Source organism: Felis catus, chromosome F1 (assembly GCF_018350175.1).
Source record: "Felis catus isolate Fca126 chromosome F1, F.catus_Fca126_mat1.0, whole genome shotgun sequence".
Lineage (NCBI taxonomy): Eukaryota > Metazoa > Chordata > Mammalia > Carnivora > Felidae > Felis > Felis catus.
In genome coordinates this window covers 20,386,429-20,411,943 of record NC_058384.1, presented here as the reverse complement: position 1 = coordinate 20,411,943, position 25,515 = coordinate 20,386,429, and the positions used below count along the sequence as shown (strand labels likewise).

The 25,515-nt window shown below is 36.2% G+C and overlaps 1 protein-coding gene across 7 annotated transcripts in view; it reads right to left on the bottom strand.

Annotated features, from left to right (window-relative positions):
* The window catches only part of RALGPS2 (Ral GEF with PH domain and SH3 binding motif 2), a 168,698-nt gene that overhangs the window by 90,633 nt on the left and 52,550 nt on the right, over window positions 1-25,515 (bottom strand). For all 7 annotated transcript variants that reach the window (XM_023247647.2, XM_023247649.2, XM_023247645.2 and 4 more), the window contains 3 exons: window positions 17,298-17,381; window positions 6,772-6,861; window positions 979-1,071 (listed from right to left, as the gene is read on the bottom strand). In XM_023247647.2, coding sequence (XP_023103415.1) covers window positions 979-1,071; window positions 6,772-6,861; window positions 17,298-17,381 — 267 coding nt within the window. The remainder of the gene's footprint in view (window positions 1-978; window positions 1,072-6,771; window positions 6,862-17,297; window positions 17,382-25,515) is intronic.

The following is a 25,515-nucleotide window of genomic DNA, read 5'->3' as shown; positions in this document are numbered from 1 at the left end:
GTCTCTTCAGATACTATGGAAAGTAAAAGCAATACTATGCTAATTAAAAATGGTTATATTTTAGTTAGAAAAAAAACATTTTTTTAAATTTTTTTCATGATATTTAATATGCTACATAACAAATATTCTATTGTGCTTTGTTTTTTGTTTTTTTTTAAAGTTTTAAAAGTTAGTCATGTCTTTATCACAGGGCCCAAAGAATACAATAATCTTTTATACAAAATGTAATAAAGATTTAATTGGATCTAAAATTTTACTTATATAACATCTAAATGAAAAATACCGAGAAAGCTTGAGACCAGTATCACATCACTCAAATATTAAGGTACATAAATTTGCAGAAGTCAAAATTAACACCCGGACCTTGTCAAAGTGATAAAACCAAATATAATAAACATATATCAGAATGTGCAGCAACACTGAATAATTCCATGTTAGGTATCAGGTTTTTCATTATTCCTCAGGAAAAAATCTAAGAGTTTATTAACTAAAAAATGGTAATTTAATGTTTGTAATGTTGTAACATTCCATTTAACTAAAAAATGGAAATATTAATATTTAGTATTCACTGAAAATTGCCATTTAGATCTTCCTCGAACTTTCCGAAAGCTTAATCTTTATAAGATTAAATACAAAAAAACATTAAGTGCAAAAAAAAAAAAAACAACACTTTCCCATCAGTAAACATGAAATGCTATGTTATCAAAGATGCTCACACAAATTCTACAAAAATGATTTCCTAAATGGCAGAAAGTAAGAACCGAGCTATAATTTACCCCAAAATTACCTGGCAAGTCTAGTGAAACACTTAGAGAGGAAAATGTAGGTTTCAAGAAAAAAAAAAATCAGTACAAAATAGTTTAAAGATCCAAATCTATTATCATAACATTAACCTTACTGAGAACTACAAAAGAAGTAAATAGATCTTTACTTCCAACAAAAAGTCCAACCCTTTCATTAACTAAGAAGTTTACTTACCGCCCATGTTTTAGTCAACCTGAAGATTGGGGCACTCTGTAAGCCAGAAACCACCGCCATAAGTGCATGAAGGTTATTCAGCTCATACAGTTTCTGAAGATTTAAGAAAAAGGGAGAGGAGAGATGAAAAATAAAAAGAATAAACACAACAAAACTTTAGATTAACAACGAGTAAAATCTAGGCAATTGGTAGTGTTCCAGTACTTATCACCCTTATTGAGATTTGTCTTTAGAGTACCCACCATGTTTACAGTAAACTGATTTTGGCCCACAAGAGAATTTCCGTGTTCTAACCTGGCATTGTCCCCAAGTGTTGGGAACACATCTACCTCTAGCTCAGTAATATATTAAGAAAACCAAAGTTATAGCTCAGCATCAAGTTCACCCAGTATGATCACGCACCCAGTTTCCAGTAAGGAGTCTCCTTTACACTGAAATGCTAAGCCTCTGCCTTATGATCCCAGTTTTATGAAAGGATCTACACCCAGGATCCTGATATGGTTTCCTACTCAGTATCCTCATAATTCCAGGACGAGGGTTCAAACCTGCCTTCCACAGCCTTCCTCAATTTTCTGCTTCCTCCTGGCTGAATCCTCAGATTCTTTGTTCTTCATTCATGTTGGGACACCAACCTGCTTCCCAATACTAGGCCTTGCTTTACAGTCTCCTTGTAGAACTCCTACCTAACATTAGGTTCCATCAGTTTGCTAAACAGATCTATTTGACATTTATTGCTAACTTCCCAGATTTCCTCATACTACCATGTGCTTACATCCTAATGGTCCTATCTAAAAATCATTTAGAATGGTCCTCACCCACTACCAAAAGACTCCAGAGCAAAAAATGCCTGTTTTTAACTGAAAAACTCCAACCAATATACCATCTTAACTCAGGTCTCAAAGAATTGCCATAAAGTTTCAAGAAATATGAACTCAATAAAACTCAATCTTTTTTTTTTTTTTAACGTTTTTTTTTTTAATGTTTATTTATTTTTGAGAGAGAGACAGAGTGTGAGCCAGGGAGGGGCAGAGAGAGAGGGAGACACAGAATCCAAAGCAGGCTCCAGGCTCTGAGCTGTCAGTACAGAGCCCGACGCGGGGCTTGAACTCACGAGCTGTGAGATCATGACCTGAGCCCAAGTCGGACGCTTAACCGACTGAGCCACCCAGGCGCCCCAATAAAACTCAATCTTAAAAACATGGAAAATGAAAACACATAAGGAAACAGGAATTCACAAATGAGAACGACGTTAGGTACTGGCCTCAAAATGAAGATTAAACATGAAGACATTATCCAGAATGCAACATGAAAGAAAAAGTGTTTTAAAAAAATGTCAAACAAAGGTTAAGAGACATAAGAGGTTTAAAAAAAAAAAAAAGGCCAACATTTATCTAGAGGGAGTTGTAGAAGAAGATGATAAAAAGCAATGGTAGAAATAATTATCTGAGAGGTAATGGGAGATTATTATTTTCCCAGAGGACTAAAAAGACACTAATTCCTGGTGCCTAAAGAAACACAAAAAAACTGTAAGTCTGGAATAGCATTTTTAAAAAATGTTTATTTTTGAGAGAGACAGAGGACAAATGAGGGAGGGGCAGAGAGAGAGAGAGAGAGAGAGAGAGAGAGAGAGAGAGAGGGAGGGAGGGAGGGAGGGAGGGAGACAGAATCCACAAGCAGGCTCCAGGCTCTGAGCCGTCAGCACAGAGTTCAATGCAGGGCTCGATCTCATGAACTGTGAGATGGTGACCTGAGCTGAAGTCGGACACATAACCGACTGAGCCACCCAAGCGCCCCGGAACAGCATTTTTTTAAGAACAAGATGACATAAAGATGACATACTTCTAGGCAAAATAAATAAAGATTAACGAAGGATTTTTTTTAATGGTGTCAGACACTCAATATCACTAATCATCAGGGAAATGCAAATCAAAACCACAGTGAGATATCCTTTCATACTGGTCAGACTGGCTACTATCAAAATAACAAAAAATAACAACTGCTGGCAAGGATATGGGAAAAAGGGAACCCTCGCACACTGCTGGTGGGACTGTAAACTGATGTGGTCACTATGGAAAGCACTGGGAGGTTCTTCAAAAATTTAAAAACAAGGGCGCCTGGGTGGCTCAGTCGGTTAAGCGTCCGACTTCGGCTCAGGTCACGATCTCACGATCCGGGAGTTCGAGCCCCGCGTCGGGCTCTGGGCTGATGGCTCAGAGCCTGGAGCCTGCTTCCGATTCTGTGTCTCCCTCTCTCTGCCCCTCCCCCGTTCATGCTCTGTCTCTCTCTGTCCCAAAAATAAATAAACGTTTAAAAAAAAAAAATTTAAAAACAGAACTACTGTATGATTCAGCAATTCTACTTGTGGATATTTATCTAAAGAAAAGGAAAACAAAATTCACGGTATGTTCACTGTAGCATTATTTACAATAACCAAGATATAGTAACAACCTAAGTGTCCACTGACTGATGAATCAAGATGTGGTATATATGATACAATATTACCCAGCCATTAAAAAAAAAAAAATGAAATCTTGCCATTTGTGATAACATGGTTGAACTTAGAGGGTATTATGCTAAGTAAAATAAACCAGACAAAGACAAATATAGCATGATTTCATTTAAATGTGGAATCTAAAAAACAAATGAACAAACAAAACAGACACAGATTTATAGGAAAAAAACTGTTGATTATCAGATGGGAGGGCTTGGGGGAGTGGGCAAAATAGGTGAAGGGGATTAAGAGGTACAAACTTCCAGTTCTAAAATAAGTAAGTCAAGGGGACGTGATGTACAGCATAAAAATATAGTAAAAAATATTATGATAATTCTGTATGGTAACTAGACTTATTGAGTTCACAATGCATAAAAATAATGGGTCACTGATATATACCTGAAAGAGGATATTGTTTGTTAATTATTCTTCAATAAAAAAATGGTGCCAGATACTCAAATGAAAAATATGAATAATCCATAATTCCTACATACAGAAAAAAATTTTTCCACATAAATACTCACATACAAAAATCAAAGCTATAAAATTTTCTTAAATGAGATACTCTTTTTTTTTTTTTAAGATGATTTCTTTCTTTTGAGAGAGTATGCGTACATGTCGGGGAGGTGCAAAGAGACAGGGAGAGAGAAAATCCCAAGCAGGCTCCAGGCTGTCAGCGCAGAGCCCAATGCAGGGCTTGGCCTCACAAGCCGGGAGATCATGACCTGAGCCAAAATCAAAAGTCGGATGCTTAACCAACTGAGCCACTCAGACACCCCTTAAATAAGATACTCTTAAACGATACAATAAAAATTAAAGATCACTAAGTTTGACTATTAAAGTTAGAACATCTATATGAAAAGATAACATGAAAAGAGTAATAAGAGAAGTCACAAATATAAAGATGGATATAAAAACATATATTGGAGAAGCAGTATCTAAAATTAAATAAAAAAACTCTTACAAAAATCAATAAAAGATCAACACCATAAGAGACAACTGTTCAAAAATCTTGAAGAGACATTTGAGGAGAGAAAACCTAAATGGCCAACACTGAAAAAATGTTCATTCTCATCACGTTCAATGAAAGCTATTGTTCCGTCATTTCTTTAAAGGTAATTTATCTTTTCTCTCTATACTTCTAGGGCTTAACCCCTCACATGAGCACAAAGAGAATCCCACAAGACAGCTTTCTAGCAGCCGTGTGTACAGCAACAAAAATCTGGTAACTATCCAAGCCAGAGTATACTGAAGAACTGGTGGTAAATGCAAGCAACCGAACACTCTACAACAGAGGCACGCCCAAAGCCATTCGGCAACAGTGCTGAGTAAAAACACCAAGTTATAAAAGTATAAAAGTAATTATGGAATAATTTAAACAAAATTCAAAAATATAAACAACAATCTAGTACTCAGGAACACACATATGTACAAAACTAGAGAAGAAAACCTAACGTAAAGTTCAGGGCAATGGTTCCTTTGGTAGCAGGAGGGCAGGGGACTGCGTATGCGGAGGCCTATCAGAGTTCAGTGGGCAGTGGGGACATGGGCGTCCACTTTATGATTCTTTTGATACTTAAAATATACTTTACAATTTTTGTGTGTGTCTATAGGATGATTAGTTTTATATGTCAAACTTGATTAGACTACAGTACCCAGTTATTTAACCAGACAATAACCTCGGTTTCGCTGTGGAGCCGTTGTGTAGATACAGTTAACATCCATAGTCAGTCGGCCTTTTGGCTAAGATCAAGCGTAAGTAAAAGAGACTACATTTGATAATATGGTAGGCTGCATCTAATCAGCTGAAATGCCGTAAGAGTATAAAAACTGAAGGTTTCCCAGAGAAGAAATTCTGCTTCAAGACTGCAGCTTCAATTCCTGCCTGAGGTTTCTAGGCTGTCCACCTGCCCTACAATCAATTTCACACTTGCCAGCCCCTTCCCCCAACCATCGGAGCCAATTGCTTAATCTTCTTTATACATTTTACATACATGTATATTTATTCTGTCTCTCCAGAGAACCCTAACGGACACAGTCTACTAAACAAGTAAAAGACCTGCAAGTTTTGTAACAGACAGAATACAGAAGGCAGAGTCAGAATAGAGGGATTTAAAAGACAGTGTGAGCCAAAAAAAAAAAAATTATGAGTTTACAGCTTGGGATGAAAGAAACTACTGTCAAAAATAACTTAAAAGTCTAAGAGTCTGAACTGGAATTAAATGATTACTCGAGGAGGAAGGTAACAACGAGCTTGATAGGCAGAATTTGGTGGTTTTGAGTGGAACATGCAAAGCCCATAAAAAAACTAACAAAAATACCAGAAAAGAAAAACACAAATTCAGAATGTATGGAGAAAAGACATGAATTTCTGCTAGCTAAAACCCAATATTTATCAAACATATCACAGAGAATGTTTTCAGAAATTTTAGGACATTGCCACAGATCACATTTTGAAAGCTAGCTCTGCCACCTAGTGCCACAGAACGTTAGAATACAACTGCTTCCAGGTGCGCAAGGAAATTACGGAGGCGTTCCGACCTATAGCAGTCACAATTTTAAAATAATTACGATAACTTAAAATTGTAAAAATGGCATTCTCATTTTAGTCCACCTTCATTCAGACATGAGGTAAGTTATGAATTTATTCTAAGAATGGTGAAGATGTGGCTACAATTATACCACCTTTTAGTGAACTTACCATAAATTTAGAGTTGTCAGTTTTAAGGAAATATTAGTATCCTCTTGTGGAATGCCTTGTTCACCCTCCTCTCTGAATTCTGACCATCCTTGAAACCCATGTTCCTTTTCTCTTGCTGCATTCATTATCTATGCCCCACAATAACTACTCAATTAACATATTTGGTTAACATCCTCTTTATACTATTCCTTTAAAAATAAAGTCTTATTCTCCACAGGGTTGGCAGTGATAGATTTCAAAAACAAATAATCGATATACATTTTCCTACTTAATCCTATAAGGCTTTCTCAATTACCTGCAGAAGAGTCCAGTATTTTGTAAATACTATACTTCACCATAATCTGATCTCTGCCTACTTATCCAGTCAAATAAGTAATATATTCCAGCTACTCTAAGACAGGGAGGGGAGAGCTAAAGGGAGGAAGACAGGAAGAATAAAGAAAAGGCAAAGAAAACAGGCATCCAATCGAAAGAGTCAACATATTGATCAACAGGTCTTATTTTCCAGGGTCAATAAATAGTAAATAAAGTATCATGGGCAAATAGTCACTCACAATGCTGAATGGCTGGACTCAAAAATAAAAATACAAGTCTTTCTTACCTTAGCAGTTTTAATATAGTGGCTCAAAACTTCCGCTCTAATTTTTAATGTCTGAGCATGAAGAATTTCTCTAACAACCCAAAAGCTTACCTGCAAATAAAAATTAAAAGGAGTTGAATGGCAAGATTCTTTACTCACAAGGATCAAATTAATGACAAGAGCTACTTGAATGACCTATAGCTGGTTAAAAGACAATACTTTTTTTTCTCCTTCCGGCTCCCCGCCAGGATATAACCAGTCTTCAAATGTTGCATACATTTCATATATACATGATATGTATGTGCATAGAGATATACACGTGTATATGTGTATGCTTATACACACACACACACACACACACAAACATGACTACGAGTTTTGATTTGTAAAAGCAAAATAAATTTTGAAGGAGTTAATAAAACTGGTTTTATTGCATTATTACAACAAGAACACTATACAAATACATGTAATTTTATTCTGAAACATCATGGCAGAATTAGATAAGCTCTAAGATCAGACATTATAAACTATGCTACTTAGGGCAAGTTTTTCTGTGGCTGTGTAATCCCACATTGCCATTTATTTACATTATGAAATAATACCATAAAGAAAAGTCATTCTAAAATTAAACTAAGATTATATTTTTAAAATCATGTAATGCTTTCTAATTCAATAAACCACCTTTACAATTTCTTTTAAAAACCATTTATCAGAAGGCAGGCTAAATCTAAATTACTAAAATGCTCTATGTACTCTGATGAAAATAGTTTGCTTCTCATAAATATAACATATTTTTAATTCATTTACTATGAAAATAAAATCAAGGCACTCTCAGTTGGCTTGAACTTACACAAATCTAAATACAAGGTGTATTAGCAAGAAATGATAGTGCAAAACATAGTGCCACTGCCTCACATTTCTTATCCCTGTTTTAGTGAGAAACATTTCAGATTTTACTTGCAACTTTCATCTATAAACTGCCAAAATGTACATATTTTGTATATATTTTACAAATGTATATGTAAATATAGAATGTATATATTTTATAAAGCCATATTCATATTTGTTACTATATCTGGGCTACTAATGACAATAAGTATCCCCCATTCTGATAAAGTACACTTCTAAAATATATCAAAAGCTATACTTTATTTTGTCAACAACCTTGGCAAATTATCACCTGTGAATTTAAACTAAACTGCATGATTACTGACTTTATTAAATTTAATGCTAGGCAAATTTTTTTTTTCATTTTTTTTTTTTAACATTTATTTATTTTTGAGACAGAGAGAGACAAAGCATGAGCAGGGGAGGGTCAGAGACAGAGGGAGACACAGAATCCGAAACAGGCTCCAGGCTCTGAGCTGTCAGCCCAGAGCCCGATGCGGGGCTCGAACTCACGGACCGCGAGATCATGACCTGAGCCGAAGTCGGACGCCCAACTGACTGAGCCACCCAGGCGCCCCAATGCTAGGCAAATTTTAAGACAAAATGCCATCATGATTTTAAAACATGGCCAAAAGGTCTCTGTCATTCTGTCATTGAAAGTTGGGGTCTATGTCACCTGTCATGTCATCTGGACAGGCTTGTGACTGCTTTAATGAACAGAAGATTAACAAAATTGATGCTAACTTCCAGAAGATGCTCATAAAAGAAAGCCTCTGCCTTGACTGCCAGAACATTCTCTCTGAGGTTCCTGAGCTACTGTGTAAGAAGTCCAACTTCTGTCCATGCTGGACAGGCTAAGTGCAGGTGCTCCCCAGTTGACAATCCCAGATAAAGCCAACCATACCCCAGAATACTGATCCAGAATGACCCACACAAAGATACAGTTCAATAAAATTACTGGGAAAAAATCTTTTGGCCATTGAGACAAAAAGATAAAGTGATTTTTAAGGAAAAGAAAATGTAATTATCACCGGACTTATCAACAGTAACACTTGCCAGGAAAAAAAAATGGAGTAATATATCAAAAATCATCAAGGAAAGAAAACTGTACACAGAGGACAGGCACATTTGCCAGCATGCAAGAATTCAGGAATTACTATTCTCACGAGCCCTTCCTGAGTACTGTAATGGATAACAAGCTATAGGCATCAACATGCCTTGATAATCAGGATTCTGTGAGAAGAAAGAACATGTGGACGCAATACAGAAGAGTTGGAAAAAAAACTCTATAGTCGGTCCTGAATTTGAATTACAAGTATCTATACGAACTCATGAGATATTTTATCTTTAAACAGTTGTTTGTCTATGTGTGTGTGGACGACATATAGAAATCTTAGCTACCTCTGCTGAAAAAGGCATAGAAAATAGCAATGAGCATTCCTAGCATTCAAGTCCATTTCCCCCTGTAAGAAACCAGGACTTATTAAAGAACGTTGATTCCAGATACAGGGAGGGGATGGGAGCAGGTAATGGACAAAATGAACCTGAAATATCTTTGCATACCAGATGGCAAGGAAACTATTAAAGACTGTTAGAATCATGACAAAGGACATGAAAGTGGCTCAGCTGGTTAAGCATAAGACTCTTGATTTCAGTTTAGGTCATGATCTCATGGTTTTGTGAGTTGGAGCCCTGCATCTGGCTCTGTGCTGTGTGGAGCCTGCTCGGGATTCTCCCTCTCTTTCTGCCCCTCCCCCTGCTCTCACTCTCTCTGTCTCTCTCAAAATAAATAAACTTAACAATATACTTTTTTAAAAAGGTAATAACTGCAATGGGTTGAAACACATCATATATGATGTTTTAATTTGTAAGTTCACAATGGTACTTAAAAAAACTACTTGGTCACTGTTAGAGGAAGACAGAACACCAATTCACTATCTTCAAAACAACTAAATAATGGGAAAGAATTGAACATTTATCCTTCCTTGCTTATAGGAAATGGATCTCTGGGTAAGCAAATACCAGATGAGGGAAAATGTCTCTTTATAAAAGCATTCCAACTAATAAATGAAAAAGAATGAAATGTGAATTAACCTTAACATTTTTTTAATGTTTATTTATTTTTGAGGGGGGTGGGCAGGGAGAGAGGGAGACAGAGAATCTAAAGCAGGCCCCAGGCTCTGAGCTGTCAGCAAGGAGCCAATGCAAGGCACAAACTGTGAAATATGACCTAAGCCTAAGTCGGACGCTTAACCAACTGAGCCATCCAGGCGTCCCAGCCTTTTAACAACTTCAGTTAATTAATGGATCTAGACACAGCTGCTAACATCCTGAAAAAGACAACCAGATATTATGTGCCTCCTGATGAAAAAGAAGAAAAACAACAAACACAACACATATTCTTGCCAAAGGCACTGAACCCAACTGAATCCTTGGAATCAGCACTAACACCCAGAAAACATAATATATTACACTGTATAGATGCAATCTAGATTGTGGGAGACTCAAAATTAGGTCAAAATGCCTAGGTGCCTCCACAGGTAAATGATAAGGAAAAGAAAAGGAGAAAATGCCAATTAAAAAGTCTTAAAATTTAACAAATTTTAAAAATTGGCAAGGGTAAATAGTTGTGTCTGGGGACACATTTAGGTGATAAAACTATAAAAAGACACACAAGAAAGTGAGTATGATAAAAGGATGGTGATTATTCCTGGAGGAAGAAAGGGTGTGACTGGGCTATACATGTACAGTACTGTACATGTAGGAGTTTCTAAAGTTCAAGTTTTATTTTTGGTTCGGGTGATGTTACAAGGATATTTGACAATAGTTTATTGAACCATGTATTTGTTTTGTGGGTTTTTTGTATCCACATTTTAATTTACAGTAAGTTATGAGTAAGAAAATAAATGAGTAAGAAATACAAGAATAATAAAAATGACCAGGGAGATTTTAAAATGACAGAACTTGTGGGGCGCCTGGGTGGCTCAGTCGGTTAAGTGGCCGACTTCGGCTCAGGTCATGATCTCGCGGTCCATGAGCTCGAGCCCCACATCGGGCTCTGTGCTGACAGCTCAGAGCCTGGAGCCTGTTTCGGATTCTGTGTCTCCCTCTCTCTGACCCTCCCCCGTTCATGCTCTGTTTCTCTCTGTCTCAAAAATAAATGAACATTAAAAAAAAAAATTAAAAAAAAAAAAGAAAAAAGAAAATGACAGAACTTGTGAAAATGAAAAAACAAAAGAAAAGTGAAATTAAAATTAGTAAGAGCTAGAATGAAAAGGTCCGTGGAGGTAATGATCTTTGTTTTTCCTGTTCACTAATATATTCCAAACACTGAGAACAGTGCCCAGGACACAGTGAAGCTTAATAAACATTTACTGAATAAAAATGAAACCCGAATCATTTCATATCAATTAGGTTGCAAAGTCTGATGATACCAACTGTTGACAAAGATGAGAGTAACGGAAGTTCTTGTACTCTGCTGGTGGGAATGCAAAATCAGTACAATCATTAAAAAAAAAAGACACCATCTTTTATAGGTAAACATGCATACATTTTGACAAAAATTTTATATCTAAACACACATTTTTCTAACCAATTACAGTGGGGTTTTTTTTTTTACCCACTTTAATGTATCAATTTAGTAAGTCTAAGTAGCAATGTTACTACTTTATTAAGCAGAAAAGATCAAAGAACATATCATCTAATACAAATAAATATTATTTCAGAATAGTTCTGTTTCAGCTGTGTGTCTACACTGAATCACAATGTAAAATATTTTATCTTATCGTGGGTCACCATCAAAAAAGTTTGAAAGCCACTGCCTAGAGAAACTAGTATACATAAGTACCAAGACTCAGAATATTCCTAGCATCATTCTTCATAATAGCAAAAAATTAGGAAACATATCTCATGGTCATCCTCAAAAGAATGATAAATTCATTTTGATATATTCATACAATGAAATGCTAGAAAACAGTGAAAAATCAATGAATTAGAGCCAAATACATCACCATGGCATCAGAGAAACACAAAGTGAAAAAAAGCCAACCATAAAAAAATATATATATAGTCTGATGATACATTTTATGAGGATGGAAAACAAGATTATACAACATGCTGTTTCAGGATACAAACATTTCCAATGAATCTATAAAAGAAATACAAGAAGAGTTTAAAAAACTTTTAAAAACCTGCCCAAAAAACCAAAACCCAAATTTTCAGATAATGGTTATCCTTAAGAGAGGGTACAGGGAAGAATATGTAAAATGTTTAAAGAGTTTGGGTAATATTCTAGCTCCTAGCTTAGGTGGTTAATTCAAAATCATTTATTAGAATGCTTTTTAATACACATTCATCACATGAACTTGCCATTTCTGTAGGCTAACAATGGTTGAACATCAGCAGTTTCACATGATTCAAACAAATATTTAACACATTCTTTGAAATGTACCAAATATTTCATAAAAAAGTAAATCCTAGAAAACATTTATTCATAGGATATTTTTAACTGTAGTTGCTTTATTCAGTTTTATAATCATATAGAAGTGTTATAAAAACCTTATATTTGCAGCCAAAAATGTTAAGCTTCAAGATAGTTTTCTCAACTGTTTACATGGAACACTTCAAATGTATACTGAACTAAACAGAAGATAATAATGAAGTCCCTGATGTATAGCAACCAGTTTCAACAATTACCAAGTTATGGCCAAACTTTTTCACCTCTACCCCTCCCTTCCCCTCAAATGCCCCAGGAATACTGTGAAGAAAATCATAGATAATATATAACTACATCTATAAATTTTGCTTTCAGAAAGTAGAGGCTTTTTTAACAAACATAACCCATTATCATGATCATTCTTAAAAGCATTAACTTCTAATTATCTGTCGTATTTCCAATTATCTAAAGATAATGTCTAAAACAAATTTAAACAACCCTTCCCCAATAAAAAAGAAAACAAAAACAAGAACCTCCACTGGCCAGAAGGCATGCCCCCAAGTTGTCAGAGGAATATCCAATACAGAATGATGATTAAAATTATGACATACTTCAATCACAGGAGATCACAGAGATACTAAAAATGTTTTCAACATATAATGATATAGGAACATTTAATGGTATGCCATGACAATAAGGCTATAAATTGCACGCACAACATGATTTCTATTAAATTAAGAAAAAATAAAGAATGAAGAAAAGGATATATGCTGAAATGTTAACAACAGTCATGTCCAGGTATTTGTTTTCCCCTCAGCTTTTTATACATTTCTACGTTTTTTCAATTTCCCTGCCATACATATTATTATTTTGATAATCAATAGAAAGCATAATTAAAAAAATTTTTTAATGTTTTTATTTATTTTTGAAGGGGAGAGAGAGAGAGTGAGACAGAGCATGAGGGGGGGAGGAGCAGAGAGAGAGGGAGACACAGAATTCAAAGCAGGCTCCAGGCTCTAAGCTGTCAGCATAGAGCCCGATGTGGGGCTTGAAGTCATGAACTGTGAGCCGAAGTCGGACGCTTAACTGACTGAGCCACCCAGGCGCCCCAGAAAGCATAATTTTTAATGGGATGGGAGAGAGTTCCATTTCTGGTAATGTGGAGTAGCTGGTATCTTTGGGAATGCTCATCTGATTATAATTCCAAATTATAAAAACAACTATTTAAAACCACAAGAGAGGGACGAAAAGAAGGCAGAAACTGGAGAACTGATCCTTGAAAGAAGATGCGTTGGATGAGATTTGCACTTGGTTCACTGAGGATGCTTTCTAGTTACCACAGTGTGGGCAACTAAAATTCAAGCAGAAGGCCATAGTCTTAATGGCTTCAAAAGTCAGAAGCCAGCTGGCCAAAAGTGAGGTAATAAATTCTAGAAAGGAAAGAAAGGTAAGAAAGAGATTCCCCCAAATCTATATAAAAATGTCATCTAACTCTCTGGCTGACCTTGGAACTGTGCATGTGCAAGGGAAACTCTAAGAAGCCTAACTGAAAACAAAACCTAAAGGAAATTATCTGTTCTCCAAGGAGAGACAGAATTTGAAGTTTGAGTCCAGCGAAGTTAACTGCTTGCTAAAATAAAAATCAACACTCTTCAAAAGAGGAAAACAAAACCATTATTACACTATATGTTAACTAACTTGGATTTAAATAAAAATTTTAAAATGTAAAAAAAAAAAAAAGGAAAAAGAAAAAATACTGAAGAAAAGTCATAAATAAGTTAGTCAGAGATAAATACCATATGTGGAATTTAAGAAACAAAGTAAAGGAGCCAAGGGAAAAATGAGAGACAGAGGCAAACCAAGAAACAGATTCTTAACTATAGAGAACTGGTGGTTACTGGAGAGGAGGTGGAGGGGGAATGGGTTAAATAGGGGATATGGATTCAGAAGGGCACTTGTGATGAGCACCGGGTGATGTATGGAAGGGTTGAATCACTGAATTGTACATCTGAAACTAATATTATGCTGTATGTTAACTAACTGGAATGTAAATAAAAGCTTAAAAAAAAAAAGAGGACAACGGAATCCAGAATCACTATTATGTATCATCCATAATGATAACTATAAAACTTTAAAAATTATCATACATGCAAAGAAACAGAAAAATGTGACAGTTAAGAGGTAAAGCACTAAAAGGACAAAAACAGACCCCAAGATAACTCTTTTGTTATAATTAGTGACAACTAGATGCAACGTGGGATCCCAAAGTATCTTGTAACAATAACAAAAAGGATATTAGTGAGAAAACTGGGGACATCTGAATAATGTCCTTAGCTTAGTTAATAGTACTGTACCAATGTTGATTTCCTGGCTCTGATAACTATACTTCTGTAAGATGTTAGCACTGGGGGAAGCTAACATCTTATATGGAATATAAGAACACGGAAACTCTCTGAACTATCTTTGTACCCTTTCTAAGTCTGAACTGAAAAGCAGAGATTCAGACTGAATTACAAAAATGAAAGGTTTGTTAACTAAATAGAATTTAAATAAAATTTTGAAAAACAAACAAACCCCCACCAAAACAAAATAAACCTTAGATTCCTTAACATTAAATTGTTGTTGTGCATGTGATTGTTGTGAAGTTCAACTGGGGATATTTTTGAGAAACTATAAAGAAGAAAATGGAGTAAAAATGAGTTCTTAAAACAATTATAATCTAGTTCTGTTGCTAAGACACTAATGATGTATTTGATGAAATAATTTGATTCTTTTAATATGTATTTAAGGAAAATTTAAAAAAAGGAAAAACTACCACTTATCAAATTCAAATGGATGTCAAATGGAATACTACACAGCAATGAAAATGAATTATTAATGCATGCAACAAGAATAAATCTCAAAGACTTTATACTTTGAGAGAGTGAAAGAGACTAGTTTCAAAAGGCTATGTACTATATGACTCTATTTATATAAAAGTCTGGGGGCGCCTGGCTGGCTTAGTCGGTTAAGGGTCCGACTTCGGCACGGGTCATGATCTCACAGTTCCGGAGTTCAAGCCCCGTGTCGGGCTCTGCTGACAGCTCGGACCCTGGAGCCTGCTTCAGAATCTGTGTCTCCCTCTCTCTCTCTCTCTCTTCCTCCCCCGCTTGCACTCTGTCTCTCTCTCTCTCTCAAAAATAAATAAAGATTAAAAAAAATTTTTTTTAATGTCTGGAGAAGGCAAATACAGTGATGGAAAAGAGCTCATTGGTCACCAAGGGTTAGGGATAGAGAGTGGGTGTGACTACAAGGGTATAGCACAAAAGAAATTTTTAGGGTGATAAAAGTGAATTTTGATTATATTTACATAAATCTACATATATGTTAAAATTCCTAATAAAAAAAATAAAAAATAAAAAAAGGAAGACCCAACGATATGCTGTCTACAAAAAACTCATTTTAAAAATAATATTGCACACAGGTTTCCTCTAAAAGATTCTAACTTCTTTCAAAATTTGCTATTTCAAATGTCCTATGATCCCAGTAGGAGAAATTAATAGAGTAATGGAGCCATTAAGTGAGATTATAGGATCTGTTATGATCTGGAATAAGGATAAAAGCTTTTGGTACAATGTGACATATCTGACTCTGACAACTTTTCAGCTTAAGAATAATATTATTGTTAAAATGTAAAGTCAAATTTGTGAATATTATAATAATGTTTTTGTATGGCAAAGAAAAAAATTTTTACTGTGGTAAAAAAATTCTGACCAACTCAGAAAAATTTTGAAAACAACTTCTATATAACTTGAATATGAAATTCAGTGTAAGACATGCTTGCCCTGTGTCCCTAATAATGATTTAATCTAATTTTTAAAAACTTTGATCGACTTCCATTTTGGGGAATACAGTGAACCAAATACCCTGAGAAACTATTTGCTACAAACTCCTAGAAATGTTGGGTTGAAGACAAGAAACTTTTTAAAAAAATGTGTGGCTAACTTGAAAGGAAGGATTTCTTCCCCTAGAGGGCAAAACAAAGAGGGAAATAAAGGCAAAGCAGTGGTTACAAGAAAGGGCACTACAGCTGCCCATGGAGGATTTTCCCTCAGTGACATAGGGGCTCGGGATTTAATACTCCTTCAAATACAAGGACCCCATCTCTACTCTACCACCTCTATGTCTATCTAAGGGATCTTCAAAGGGCTAAAATGTAGACTAAAACAATTCCCTTATTGGCAGAGAAAGGCAGAGTAGATGGAGAAAAATAAGTCTTTTTAAAAAATGTTTATTTATTTATTTTGAGAAAGAAAGAGAGAGGGTGCACACAAGTGGGGGAGGGGCAGAGAGAGAGAGGGAGAGAGAGAATCCCAAGCAGGCTCCGCACAGTCAGCGCAGAGCTCAACACGGGGCTCGATCTCCTGAACTGTGAGATTGTGACCTTAGCTGAAATCAAGAGTCAGATGCTTAACCGAATGAGCTACCCATGTGCCCTGAAAAATAAGTCTTTTATAAGAATTTGTAAACATCCCTTAGTTGGATTTGGAGTTGAAATCTCCACTACAGCAATGTACGGATGTTCCCAACCAAAACATATAAAAAATTGTCCTAAGTCAGTATAGTCCTTGGTACCAGCAAAAGCAAACAAAAAGCATTTCAGAAGAGATATACCCTCACTCTAGGTGGCAGCAGAATTCCCACAAAGTACAGATATAAGCTTAAATGATGAGTGCTCAATCCAAAATTAGAAAATGTATAAAAATACAAACGATTTTGAGTAAGGATTAGCAGAAATGACAGAGAATTAGTACTCCAAGGACTCTGGATAATAACAGAAATTATAAAATAAAATGATGAAAATTATCTAAGAAATATAAAAAAAAAATCACACTAGTGTAAAAGTGTACACAGACTTGAAATAGAAATGACCCATCTGAAGAGAATTAGTGAACTGAAATACAGAACTGAGGAAATAATGCAGAATGGAACACAAAGAAACAGATATAAAATACAAAAGGTTAAGATAACAGGTAAAAAAAAGAATGTCAAGCACCAACAAATTTCCAACAGAAATTACAGAAGAAAAAAAATAGAGATCAGGCAGGGGGATAGTATTTGAAGAGATACTGGCTGAAAATATGCCAGCATTCATGTGAAAAGCTAAACTACTTCTTAATGAAAAATTATATATTGAGGAACTGAATTTCAGAAACTAAGTATCAAAATTTTACAGGCAACTCACATGATTAAATCTTCTTGTGAAGGCAACAGCATTTGGTGCAGAACTGTATTTTTCTTTTTTATTCCATCCACAACTTGAAAGCTCCTGAAAAAATAGATTAAAAATAAGTTTATGAAATAACCCAGTTTTCTTATTATATTAAGGGTTTCACAACATTAAAGACAGTTGTGTCCCCTCCTAGAGCCATTTTATTCAAGAGGAACATATCTAATACTGTAACCATTCAGTTAAATCATAAAAACAAATTTTACCCGTAGAATATAAGAGGGCAAAATTACCTGTCTATTAGAACACAGGTAACTAGACCTACACTCCACAGGGAGATTGGTGGATTCTCCTTCTGAAGATATCAGAGTGTCAACAGAAGGACCTACAGATAATGAGAGCTAGGCTTCCTACAACGTACAGTGAACCCTACTAGCTGTCAAGCCCCATTCCCAGTCAGTTACTCAGAGCTTCCAATCAGCTTTCCAGTACCTTCTTCTTTGAGCTGACAGCCGACTACCCCATATATGTCATGAAACCTCTAATAAAAGGGCTCTTGATACCCCACAGGGTCTGTCAAGAGAATTCAAACGGCTCAATAAACTTAAAAACTTAGATTTCTATTTTATACTAACTTCTGATATGACATTCCTTTTTATCTTAAATGTAGAGTACAGATTACAGAACAAATGGCAATGCATGTGACATTACCATTGATAAAAATCACAGATATTTTCATTTTCATATCACATTACAGTTAGTGCAGATAGCTCAAAACTATCATTAATACTCATCACTAGTTTGATATTATGAGCTCATCATCTCTGGATCTTACTTAATGTTAACATAAAAGCACATATATATTGCTATGTGACAGTTTTACAAAATACTTTGGGAAGTGTGTTTTAATAGGATTGATTTCCTTTGATTTTAAAGAAGGGTTCAGATTCATAGGCTTCATTCAGGGGCCAAGGGAGTCCAAGGTTCAAAACAGGCTAAAGATCCTGCTATAATACCAATAACCACCACCAAAAAGAGATAGAATCTATAGGGAAAAAAAAAAAAGACTCTGAGGAAGCTGAGTTAGGGAAGGAAACCAAAAAAACTGAGAGAAGAGAAAGACAAAACCATGTATTTACTACTCTCAGATAAGAATAGGTATTGCTCCCATTAGGCAAAAACAGAAGGATACATTCTATTCAGAGAACAAAACACAGCCTTTGGAAATGAAAAACACACTAAGGGAGATTTTAAAAATCACTGTAAGAGTTGTGAGATAAAGGTGATAGAATCTTTTAAAAAATAAGCTCAAAACAGGATCCAAATATTCTGTTAATTAGAGAGTCCGGAAAAGTCAATGTCTGAATAATAACAGGAGTTTTATAATTTTTTTAATGTTTATTTATTTTTGAGAGAGAGACAGAGTGTGAGCGGGAGAGGGGCAGAGAGAGAGGGAGACACAGAATCTGAAGCAGGCTCCAGTCTCTGAGCTGTCCGCATAGAGCCCACATGGGACTTGAACCCACAAACTGCGAGATCATGATCTGAGCTGAAGTCAGACCTTAACCAACTGAGCCACCCAGGTGTCCCAATAACAGGAATTTTAAGAGAGAACAGAGAAAACAGAGAAAAATAACTCACCCCCCCAAAAAAATTTTTTTAGTTTCATTTTAGAGAGAGAGAGTGTCTGTGTGCATGGGCATGCAAGCAGGGGAGAGAGGGAGACAGAATCTTAAGGAGGCTCCCTGCTCCGCATGAAGCCCAACATGGTGCTCCATCACGTGATCCTGGGATCATGATCTGAGCTGAAATCAAGAGTTAGATGCTTAACTGACTGAACCACCCAGGTGTCCCCCCCGCCCCCGCTAAATTTTTTAATGCCCCTCCCCTAAGAAGTTGAAGAACAAGATCTGTCTAGTGTTCTTTACAGTGGATTAAATTTTTAAAACCCTCAAAACAAGGCCTAGCCTCAAAAAAACTGTAGCACACTGGAGACTAAGAGATTAAATCTGTAAGATTCAAAAACAAAACAAAATAAAACTAGATCACACGCAGATCAAAGTATCAGATACCTCAACAGCAACACTGAAAGATAAAGACAACTGAAAACAAAGTCTTCAAAATCCTAGAATTCTGTCCAACAAAAAAATGAATTAAGTATGAAAGTATACTACAGACATTTTCAGACATGCTAGTGTCAGAGAATCTGTTTTCTAGGGACCTATTCTCAGCTAGGAAAATATGTGGTTCCTCAAAACAAATGAGCAAATTAAGAAAAAAAAAAAAAGACATGGGATCCAAGAAACTGAGGAACCAATACAGAAAGAAAATATTGCAAAACCCAGTTTATCAATAAAGGGAGATCCTGGGACATAGCTGTGAGCAGAGCTTAAGAACAACAGTCCAGATAGTAACTAAGCAAGAGGTAAGAGATTCCAAGAGAGATACCTCTCAAAAATGAAACAATACCTAAGTGTTTGAACACACTGAGAAGACACATTCACTATATTCACTTCTGGCAGAAGAATTAGTGACAAGTATAGAGAAAGCTTAAGTAAGTTGTTAGCTCAAGGAACACAAAATTTAAGTAATCATGGCTTCACTGGAAAGAATAGTTGAGCCATGATTACTTATTCATGTCAAAACTGTGACATAACTATATGTGAAAAAGAGGAGGAACAGAACTGTATAAAGGTCAAGGGAAACAATATAAAAGTGTGAAATCATTTTCTGTAGTACAGAGTCAATATATCATATCTAAAATTTTAAAAATCAGGGGCAGCTGGGTGGCTCAGTCAGTTAAGCGTCCGACTCTTGCTTTCAGCTCAGGTCATGGCCTCGCAGCTTTGTGGTTTCAAGCCCTGCATCAGGCTCTGCACTGGCAGCTCAGAGCCTGCTTGGGATTCTCTCTCTTCTCTCACTCTGCCTCACTCTGCCCCACTCGTGCTATCTCTCTCAAAATAAATAAACTTTAAAAAATTTTTAAATCATAAACAATAGACATTTAGACATATTATTTGAAAACTGGACATAATTTCCTGCAAGAAGGAATAGTTAAGGCACTGGATGAGCATGGGGCTCAAGGGTGGAGGCCGGTGGAAATACGGGACTTCTTAAATGTGATATATGCCTGTCTTCCATAAAATTTTAAAACAGAAACAGAAAGAAATGGACTGAGGAGGGGACTGAGGAAACAGTTAGGGTGATACTACAAAATCTAAAACACAAAAATTAAGGTAATGTTTGTTTCCTTATATTGGAAAAAGTGGTAGATTCAAGATATCTTGGAGGCAGGCAGGATCTGGTCAAAAATTGGACCCACACAATGTAAGCCAAGAATGAGGTGTCCAGAGGTACCAAGACTCCCAAGTTTTCAGCTTGAGTAATGGAGATGAAGAATACTAAAGGAAGAAGCGGCAATCATTGCTTTAACACAGCGGACAAGCAGTAAATGCTCTGAAGATACCAATTACTTTTTTAAAATCTAAAGCTAGATCACAACCTTCAGATTTGAAATTACTAAAGGAAAATATGGAACAGAAACAACTCTACAGTAAAAAGACAACTGCTTGTTAGCTTAGATACAGGCTCATTTCACATTACCTCCTTGTACAGACAGAAAATATTTAGTGACAGATACTACACGAACATGAAAATGACACGACAGCTATATTAAAAACATCAAACTTCTAGAAAATATTTTTTCTAAAAATATTAATATAACCATATTAATGTAACTACATAAAGATGGCATATTTTAGGACAAAATTCCTCGGATTAGATCTACAAATACTGAGCTCATTTTAAACCAATTAATATAACTTCCAAATACATATTAATGCTATTAATATACAGTGTCTGTGTCAAATTGATGTCAACATAGCCATTTGATAGGGTTCAAACTCAGTTATGCAGCTTTACACAAAACATAAATGTCATTTTCCTGTTATAAGTAAGGCTGTACCATAAATAATGAATATCCTTGCACGTTCTCTGACATTTCTGATCATTTCCTAAAAATATAGTCCTAGAAGTAAAATCACTAGGTCAAAGAGTCTGAACCCTTTCAAGGCTTTGATACCTGTCAAGCTGCCCTCCTGAAATACCGAGTCATTTATACCACCACTACTGAGTCACTTTCCCAACAGTCTCACCAAATCTGGGTATATTTATCCTCTTTTTGTATATCACTACTTTAATTTCCCCAACTGTAAGGAAGAAGTGCCTTTGTTAAAAGAAGTGAAAAGGGGGGGCGCGTGGGTGGCTCAGTCAGTTAAGTGTCTGAGTCTTGATTTCGGCTCAGGTCATGATCTCAAAGTCTGTAAGATCAAATCCCATGGTGGGCTCTGTGCTGACAGTGTGGAGCTTGGGATTCTCTTTCTCCCTCTCTCTCTCAAAATAAGTAAATAAACATTTCTTTAAAAAAATTGAATGAACAAGATTTGTTTTAAAAAGGAGAGAAAAGGGAGGGTGGAGGCTGTGAATCACTTATAAACCCACCACTGAGAGAAAACCTATGAAAACACCTTCCCAATCTTGTTTATGTGCAAAAGGGGGCCTACTCTTTTGTTTGTTTAAAGTAGCCAGTACTTTTATTGTCCTCTTCTGTGTGATTTAATCTTCTGGTTTTATGCTTAAAACCTTCTCATCCAGAGAACAGGTGTCTTAACAGCAGCAGTGAAAGAATTAACACTAACAGAGATTACCATGTGCTAGGCACTATTATAAGTGCTTTATACATACTCACTTGAACCTATCTTCACCATTATAAATTATTATGATAAACAAGGAACCCAGTAAAAGTGTCAGTGAATTATGGCTTTATTTTTTTACACGAAAACCTTTTGACTGCTTTTCTGACTCTTCAAATAAAAAATAAGAGGTTTTGAAAAATTCATCCAATTCTTGGAACATTGCAACATCATTAACTTAATGGAAAAATGCTTTGTCCCTTAACAGAACCCTTGGAAGCCAACAGAAAGGAGGTGGGATGAATCAATCTATAGTCACATCAGTTGGGAGTACATAGATTAAAATTCCACTGGAGCCCTCCGTTCTAAAGGAATTTGTACTTAAAAATTGTGAAGAGGGGCGCCTCAGTCAGTTAAGCGTCCGACCTTGGCTCAGGTCATGATCTTGCCACTCTGAGTTTGAGCCCGGCATGGGGCTCTGTGCTGACAGCCCGGAGCCTGGAGCCTGCTTCAGATTCTTTGTCTTCCTCTCTCTCTGCCCCTCCCCTGCTTGCGCTCTGTGTCTCAAAAATGAATAAACGTTAAAAAAATTTTTTTTTAAATATGAAGAAACAAGCAGGTTTTTTAAACCTCTTAAGATAGTAGCTACCATTTCCCCTTTGAGACAATTCTATATTACTAGCCAGCACATCTAATATAATAAACTGTAACTCACGGAGAACAGATTAGTGGTTCGAGGAATTAAGGACGGTGGGAAGTAGGTAGGAGTGGGGCTGGCTGACTATAAAGGGGTAGTACAAGGGAGAGAGACCTCTGTGGTATTGTAATAGTTTTGTATCTTGACTGAGATGATGGTTAGACAAAACAACACATGTTATAAATAAATAAATGTTATAGCAGTCCATTCCCTGGTTTTGATACTGTACCATGCTTATATGAGATGTAGCTTCTAGGGAAAACTGGGTGAAAGATAAATGGGACCTCTCTGTGGTATTTTTGCAATTTCATGTGAATCCCTAATTATCCCTGTACTATTTTTTGCAAGTTCCAGTAAATCTGTTGTTACTTCAAAATAAAAAGTTAAACAACAACAATAACAACAAAAATCCATTTAATGAATTATGGAGCTGAAATTGCACTGGGTCTCCAAGAACTCACTAATTTCTTCTTAAACCTTGACATGCATTTGTATTAGCTAGCCTTAGAGGAATTTTGCCCTGCCCCAACTCTAACTCTCAACAGCCACTGAACTTCTCTGAGAAAAAAACTGCTCTTTCCTTTGCCTCGGACTCTGGATCTTCCTCCAAGAGACACTAGGGAACAATCTAAGAAATAAATCCTCCCACCCATGGTATCTTGCATTTGACAGCTGAGCAGCCTAGTCAAGGGTTATCCTATACTAAAACATCTCCCATGAATACCAAAAAGAAAGCTTAGTGACTCAAAGGATTTTTTTAAAGGTCTGATTTAAGAACAGGACTGATTTGAGTTGCGTACACCATGTAAGTCAGCCTCTATTTCAGCAAAGGCTCAATGAAATAGAGCAACCTTGATACCTCTTAAAATCCGTTCAAATGGATTTAACTTAGAATTTTAAAATCAGGCAGTAAAGAGCAATCTAACAGTAACTCACGCATAAAGGCAGTTTTTAACTGGGCATTGAAAGTGTATTTGCAAGAATATTCACGGGTGCATTTTGAGCCCTGAAACTGTCGAGCCCGATTTTCCACTGAGTTTATTTCGGAAGCACATGGGAAGCAGACACCGCAACTGAGGACCACCTACCCTATGAAAGAATTACTGAATTTCACAGGAGCCACAGCTTCTCTTATGCCTCTTGTAGGTTTGTTCTGTAAAGTCAAATTCTTGATCTAAATTTCATCTTGTAGGTTCCAACACTCTTAAAAGGACTGCTCTAAGGGTGATGTTGTAGGGATACCTAAAGATAGAAGAAGAGAAAAGGCCAATATAGACCAGCATGTAGACAGAGAATGAGAGAAGAAAAGAAAAGGCGATGGAATGTACACAAGACTGCGGGGGTGGGGGGTCCTCACAGGAAGAAGACAGTTTGTTTTTTCACTCAAGTATAGTTGACACATGAGAGAAGATAATTATTGCTAAGGCACTCTTATGCTCAAAAATGCAAAGCTTTTTTAAAGGGATACAATATACCCGTTAGCATTCGTCCTATATGGCTATTTAGAAAGAAGTCTCAGCCACAGATGATGTGCTTGCTACAACTCCTGTATTTTTAATCAACAGAATAAAGTTTTGAAACTATAAAACTGCAATATGATATGTGAGGTCAAAAGATCAATTCTCTTTCCTAACGTACTCACATTCTCTGTTCCCCCTCCACCTTCCTCCCCACACATTAGTTAATTAATTAATTAATTAATTAATTAACGCTGCCCCTGTAACGACAGCCGAGATAAAGGCAGGTGCTACCTTCTGCTACCACCGATGCCGTGGCACACCTCCTCTCCCCGTCAGTCATGTTCCTCTTCACTCCCCTCGTTCTATTCTAAGCCTGACCTTGCTACGTAGTAAGGAAGTTCATGGTGATGAGGAGCAATCACAGAACTTACAAAACAGCCCACCTTGCTTCTAACAGCAAATTTCAAATCTTTCAGGTCTTCTTTGCTTTCTTCAAAGCTCTCACTATATTCATAAATGGTTTACATTTTAACTGTAATGCAAATGATAGTCTTCATTAAAACAAAGACAGAATTATGGTATTCCTGATGTTGGAACTTCGTATGTTGCCAAGATCATAGTCTCTGCATCACAAGAAAGCTAGCATACAGAAAGTTCTTTTACATACTGTCAAAAGTATCTCAACATTTTTAAGAAATGTTTTAGTAAGATTCAGAATTATCTATTATGTACTTTCCCTCACTTAACCAGCATTCTTCCTCAGTCTCTAGGGTACCCCAGTTATACAGGAATACAGGAGGGCCTTATCTATCCTCTGTATTTAATGTCTGTTTATTGATACAATCTAATGGCTTACTGTACTGACTTACTGGAAATTATAATAAAGTGTCAAACTTTCTTCTTTGAAGGTAATACACGTCAGAGGACTTTCTGTGAGAGCCGGTCGCTCTGTGAACACTTAAGAACCTCGTAAGAGGCAAACATCATCCAATGTAATGACTATAGTACAGATTTCAAGCACAGTTCACCCTTTTAAGAGTTACTGAAAGTACCAGAGCATTGCAACTAGAAAGAAAATCTGATTGCAAACAAACTCTCTGTCATAACTTATCCTGTGTTGAGTATAATACTCATTCTGAAGAGAAATCCCATTGATGTAATGAACATGGAAATGCCTTCAGAAAAAATATAAGCTTTATAGAACATGAGAGAATTCATATTAGACAAAAACCAAACCCACATGAATGTAATAAACATGGGAATCCTTCAGAACACAGTCATTGCTTCCTCAACATTAAAGAACTCACACAGGAGGGAAGTCCTATAAACAGATAAGAGGGTTCTAAAAGAAAACAAACCTTCAAGATCAAGAGAGGATCACACCA